Raw genomic sequence first — 6,382 nt, 5'->3', positions numbered from 1 at the left:
TGCGAACTAGCCCAGGCCAGCACTATTTCGCAAATGCGAGGTTCTCATCGCAAATGCGATCCTTCCCCCTTCCCCCCAGCTACTGTCTTAATCGCAAATGCAATTTCGCATTTGCGAAAGGTCTATCGCAAATGCGAAGAAGACCGGAAAATTTACTTGGTCGCAAATGCGACATTTTGTTCGCAAATGCGAAGGTCTCAGAATCCTAAAGGATTCGCAATTGTGAACCCTGGTCGCAAATGCAATATCAGAGACCTGTAAATTCACACTTAGACGCATTTTCAACCATTTTTCACATCTTCTCAAAACATAAACTCTATTGGGCGATTTTCCAAAGAAACCTTCTTCTCCAAATAAATTGTAAGTCATTTCTAACTAGTTTTCTTCAATCATTAACATCTTTTCACATGATTTCAACTCAAAATCAATGATTTTCATGGGGGAAATTGGGTGTTTTGGGTAGAACCTAGGTTTTTTAAAAATTGGGGATTTGGACCTCGATTTGAGGTACGATTTTAAAATAAATTATATATTTGGGTTCGTAGGGGAATGGGTAATCGGGTTATGGTTCGAATCTCGAGTTTTGACCATATGGGCCCGGGGGCAATTTTTGACTTTTTGGAAAATTTTTTAGAAAACTCATTTTCATGCATTAGGATTGATTCATTTAGAATTTATTGTTGTAATTAAGTAACTTGTGGCTAGATACGAGCGAATTGGTGGTGGAATGATGAGGTAAAGCGATAGTAGAGGCTTGAATTGTGTTCGTGACATCGAGGTAAGTGTTTGGTCTAACCTTAGCTTGAGGGATTAGGAGTTACGTCTTATTTGCTATGTGTTAATTGCGGAGTACGACGTATAGGCATGGTGACGAGTATCTATACGTCGGTGTCAAGCATGCCCGTGAGTCTTGTATTGTAATCGTTATGACTCTGTTGTGGTTTATTGCACTTCACATGTTATTATCATTATTGTTCCCTTGCCGGGATGTTATTAACATTATTATTCCCTTGCCGAGATATGGTCTTGATATTATTGTTCCCTTACCGGGATGTATGTGAAATATAATTATTCCCTTGCCGGGATTCTTTTGTGATTGTTGTTGATTTGTGAATATGATCGAGTGGCACACCACCACGAAAATATATGAAATGGGAGAGGGTTGCATGCCTGCAACAAGATATATGAAATGAGAGCGGGTTACACGCCTGCAACGAGATATATGAAATGGGAGCGAGTTGCACCCCTGTAACGAGATATGTGAAATGAGACCGGGTTGTATTCCTGCAACGAGATATATGAAATGGGATCGTGTTGCATGCCTGGAACGAGATACAGGAAATGGGATCGGGTTGCACGCCTGCAATGAGATGTGAAATGAAAGTGAACTCTGTATTTGTTTTCCCTATCCTTGTTAGCAATTGGATTTTTGTTTCTTTATATTTCTCTTGATATTCTGTTGTTATCGGTTACTCCCCGCAACATGTTTCCCCCGCCCAATATTAATTGTGATTATCTGCTTCTATTTCCGCTGTATATGATTTAATTGCACAAGTTTATTTGGTAGTCTGGTCCTAGCCTCGTCACTACTTCGCTGAGATTAGGCTGGGCACTTACCAACACATGGGGTCGGTTGTGCTGATATTACACTCTGTACTCTTTTGTGCAGATCCCAGTGCTGTAGACTTCGGACCGCAGTGAGATTGCTGTTTCTTGTTCATCAGGCGACCCGAGGTAGTCCTGCAGGCGTCCACAGGCCTTGGCATCACCTCATATCTTTCTTTTATCCTGTTTCCTTTACTTATTCTAGAAACAATGTATCTTTTATTTCTTTCAGACCTTTATTTGTAGTACTCTTAGACTGACTGTGAAGCTGTGACTCCAGTTCTGGGTGGTCTTGTTTAAACAGTTGTATTGGTTATACTCAGTAATTTTATTATTTTTCTTCCGCTTGATATAAATTTCGCTGTCTTTAAGTTATTGCTCATAATTTCTTGTAAAGGATTAAAATGGGAAAAAGGTAATTTGTTCAAACAGTCGGCTTGCCTAGCTCATACTAGTAGGCACCATCACAACTCCCTAGTGTGGGAAATCCGGATCGTGACAGTAGATGTGGCCCATCTTTCAAGCGTCAACAGCTTCGCATCCCTAACTTTAACACTCGCTTTTGCAACTTCGCACCTGCGAGCAAAGCTCTGCTGGTGGGACACAGCAACACTAGAACTGCTAACAACATAAAAAATAGTTCGGAATCAATCTAAAACACTCCCGAGTCTCCCTGGACCCTATCCAACCATATGAACAAGTCCCAATATCTTATCCAATCCTATCCAAAAGCTCAAAAAATGGAATTAACATCAAAATCTGGAATAGACAGTCAAAATCAATCGCTTAAGTTCCAAACCTTCTAACGTTCACAACAGGTCTGAACGATGCTAAACATTTTTGATTCAAACTAAATTTCGCACACAATTTCAAAACCACAATACGAGTCCAATTTAATCAAAGTCAACTCCCAGTCAAACCTATGAACTCTCCAAACCTTCAAATTTCTAATTTTTGGCAAAAAAGTGCCAAAACATCCTAGGAATCTTCAAATCCAAATCCGAACATACGGCTAAGTCAAAAATCACCATACAACCCTATTGGAACTATCAAATCACTAATTTGAGACTATCTATTCAAAAGTCAAACCTTGGTAAACTCTTAACAACTTAAACTTCCAAAATGAGATTAAGATCAATTTTTTTCGAAACCAGTGTTTGGCCATAAAATTGTCAATTTTCACTTGAAGATGAATTTTGGAATTTTTCTAAAATTTGAAAAACTCCAAAAAGCTGTTTTTCAAAATTTTCACTCAGATCACTCACAAAACTTCAAAAACAACCCAAAATTATATTCATGTCCAAATACAACTCTAATTTACAAATACTATTTTCACTTGAAAAAATTTTTGCTTTTTTTCTTTTTTAAATTTTTACAATTCCTATGTCCAAAACGCCCACTAAATGCCTCCAATCACTCTCAAACCTTCACGAAAAATAACAAACACACATATGGAAAGCATCAAATTGGGGAATGAGGCTCAAATATACAAAATGACCGGCGAGGTTGTTACAATTTATTTCTTTTGAAATTTTCATTTAGTGAGTGTATTAAGCTAAACATTTAAGAGAAAGGAAGTACACAAGTACTCTTTAGAAGGTATAAATTAAAAACCCTTAAAGGGAGATAATATGGTCTGAAAGTAATATCAAAATTTTATCTGTATTTATCAAAAAAAAATTAAGTAAATAAAAAAAAATGGCTCCGCATCATTATTTGTTATGATCATATGATAATATCACCTAGGTTCAGTTTTTAACAGAGTTGTATTTTCTAATTTAACATGGAAATTAGTTAAGAAAATGAAAGGTGAAGTTAGAAAGTCAAACTTTCCATGACAACTTGCTTGGAGGGGCAAAAAAAATTTGAAGAAAAAAAGAATAGAATATGGGAACACAACATACATATTGTTTTGTCGGAACTAATATGAACTAATAGAAAACAATATGTAACTGGTGAGAAGGTACAGGCAAAGTCAAAAGTGTCAAACGAGTTAAACTTTATTTAATTACTTCTCCAGCATTGAAAAAAACTATAGAGTTTAATTGCATATTGCGGCTTTATGGGATAGTAGGACAAGTTCAAATTCTTCAATCCTTCACTCACATGCCATCTTTTTCTTTAATTTGTCACAAATTTTCTCCAACCTCTCTCTTTCAATATATCTATATAAAGCCCCACCACCTTCTCTCATGTAGTAATCCAAACATACATCTTTCTTCTCACCTCATCTCATCTTTCTCTTTCTCTCTAAAACCCTTTTTCTCTCCATCTCTTTAATTTGATCAAAAACTGATTCATCTATCAACTTCTTTTTTCCATCAATCAATCAGTTTCTCCGTTTAGAGTAAAATCATCTGTCGTGATGGATCATCACCATGTTAAAGTCGGTTTGAGCCGTGGGGGTAATTATAATAAAAATAACAACCATCAACAACAGCATGAAGAAGACATGGACCTCCGACGAGGTCCATGGACTGCCGAAGAAGACTTCACCCTCATCAACTACATAGCTAAACATGGTGAAGGTCGCTGGAATTCTCTCGCCCGCTGTGCTGGTATATTTTTATGTGTTTTGTTTCACCTATTCTTTTTATAATTAACCATCGACGACGTTGATTTAAAATTGATGAGACGCACGTTTATCGTGTTGGTTAGATCTTTTATTCTCAAAACAATGGGTATATATGTTGGACAGTTCGTGGTAGATAAGGATTTAAGTGGGCGTGGTTTGTAATTTCTTTCCGTACTAGGTAATCTTTTAAAAGCAGAGAACTCATCCAATAAACAAATAAAGGTAAAGGAAAGGAGAAATAATTGCCAAGATTTATTATTAAAAAAAGAGAAGAAAAAAAGTTCAGTTGCTACCTGTATGAACTTTACCAATAATTGAGCTCAGAAATATAACGAGGAATCTAATACTTGAATGGCATGGAACTGTAATAGGTTTAAAGCGAACTGGGAAAAGTTGCAGATTGAGATGGCTAAATTATCTCCGCCCGGATGTTCGACGTGGAAACATCACTCTTGAAGAACAACTTGTGATTCTTGAGCTGCATTCTCGTTGGGGCAATCGGTATGTTAAACATTAGTGAGTGTAGTTTCAGGCTTGTTTGGGTACTCAATTCTGATCAATTATGTTATATATGTGTAGGTGGTCAAAAATTGCTCAGCATTTGCCAGGAAGAACTGACAACGAAATCAAGAATTACTGGAGAACCCGAGTGCAAAAGCATGCCAAACAACTGAAATGCGACGTCAACAGCAAGCAATTTAAGGATACCATGCGTTATCTATGGATGCCAACGCTAGTTGAGAGAATTCAAGCAGCTGCCACCACAAACTCCAATCAAGTGACAATTAATCCAAACAATAACAACGCTGTTAATAAGCCAAGAATGAGTGAAAATTATTCAATTAGCTCGGCAGCTTCATCAGAAAACTCATTTGGGACGCCTGTTTCTGACCTCACTGATTGTTGCTACAATTATCCCCCAGTTATAACTAACAATCAGCAAGATTATTTTTATCAAACTACTCAACTCAGAGAATCTTTAACCATCCCCACGGGTCTAGAATTCCATACTGCAATGGATCAGCAAAACATGAGTCAATGGATGGACGGTGGGAATTTCTCTGACAATTTGTGGAACATTGAGGATATGTGGTTCATACAGTAGCAACTGAACAACAACATATTAATGTCGTCTGAGGATTGACCAAACTGTTTAAATATAATAAGAGCAAACATCATCACATCACGTGTAGAAAAAAAAGAAAAAAAAAACTAAAGAAAATTTGTGGATTTTCATCCTTCTGTAGGACACACACATGTAGCTTCTTGGGAGAGAGACATGCAGGACTAATTGTGGATTTTACAGTTTTATGTTTAGTATCTTAGAATTACCTTTCGTCTCTATATTAGTTTTTCTTTTCTTTTCTTTCTTTTGCCTTTGAGGGGGTTGGGTTAAAAGGATTCATGATTTGTAACTTCTTTTGATATTATTTAAAACATCTAAGTTCTTTAAACTATATTTTTTTCTTTAAAATTCTTGTATTTCTTTCGATTTTATTCTTCTTTCCAGAGCGGGCGATAGAAACCAATATAAGATTTAAGAAACTCCTCTTTCTTCCAACTTATGTGAACCTGTTTGACTGAGCACGAAATTTAAGAAAAAATGAATACTTTTGGAATTTGTGGTCCGAAATAGATCAAAAAGGAGTCCAGAGTATTTGTGTGGTTATAAAAGCTTCTCACTAAGGGTAGAATTGGAAGTTTAAGCTAAATTGTTTCCAAACTTAGAAATGGGTCATTCTTTTCGGAACGGACCAAAAAGGAAATAGGTTCAAATAAATTGGAACGGAGGGAGTAATAAGAAAATTCCACATTCGGGTTGTACTAGCTAGACATGATTCCTTTTCTTTTTGTATTCTTTTCTTTTCTTGTATCTTGTTCTTGTAATCTATTCATTGGCTAATTAAAGTAGACTTAAGGTTGCATTATGGAAGGGGAAATAGGTTATAAGTATAAAGACGATATTAAAATGTGGGGAGAGTGTTCATAATTGGTTGCACTATCTTTACTAGTGAAATTGTCATTGTTACTTCTTATTCTAGTGTTAGCCACAAGTCGTGGAATTTCCGAAACATAGGCTATGGGGCCTGAACCAGATTAAAAGATCCTTGTCCTTGCTCTAGATTAAGGAAAAAAAGTACAGAAGCAATGATTTAAGGACGTGGCATATTCTCAGTTGTATATTTATAATTAGTTAAATCC

The 6,382-nt window shown here is 36.3% G+C and overlaps 1 protein-coding gene across 1 annotated transcript; it reads left to right on the top strand.

Moving 5' to 3' along the window:
- The first annotated feature begins 3,713 nt into the window (after positions 1-3,713).
- On the top strand, positions 3,714-5,637 carry LOC107828503 (transcription factor MYB78). The gene is made up of 3 exons (XM_016655834.2): positions 3,714-4,163; positions 4,552-4,681; positions 4,760-5,637. The coding sequence occupies exons 1-3, from the start codon at positions 3,971-3,973 to the stop codon at positions 5,283-5,285; spliced, it is 849 nt and encodes a 282-aa protein (XP_016511320.1). The 5' UTR covers positions 3,714-3,970; the 3' UTR covers positions 5,286-5,637.
- Positions 5,638-6,382: the final 745 nt, after the last annotated feature.

The sequence above is a fragment of the Nicotiana tabacum genome, chromosome 22, assembly GCF_000715075.1.
Source record: "Nicotiana tabacum cultivar K326 chromosome 22, ASM71507v2, whole genome shotgun sequence".
In the NCBI taxonomy this organism is placed as follows: Eukaryota; Viridiplantae; Streptophyta; class Magnoliopsida; order Solanales; family Solanaceae; genus Nicotiana; species Nicotiana tabacum.
The sequence above is the reverse complement of the archived record's forward strand: the minus strand, read 5'-3'. Positions and strand labels throughout refer to the sequence as shown.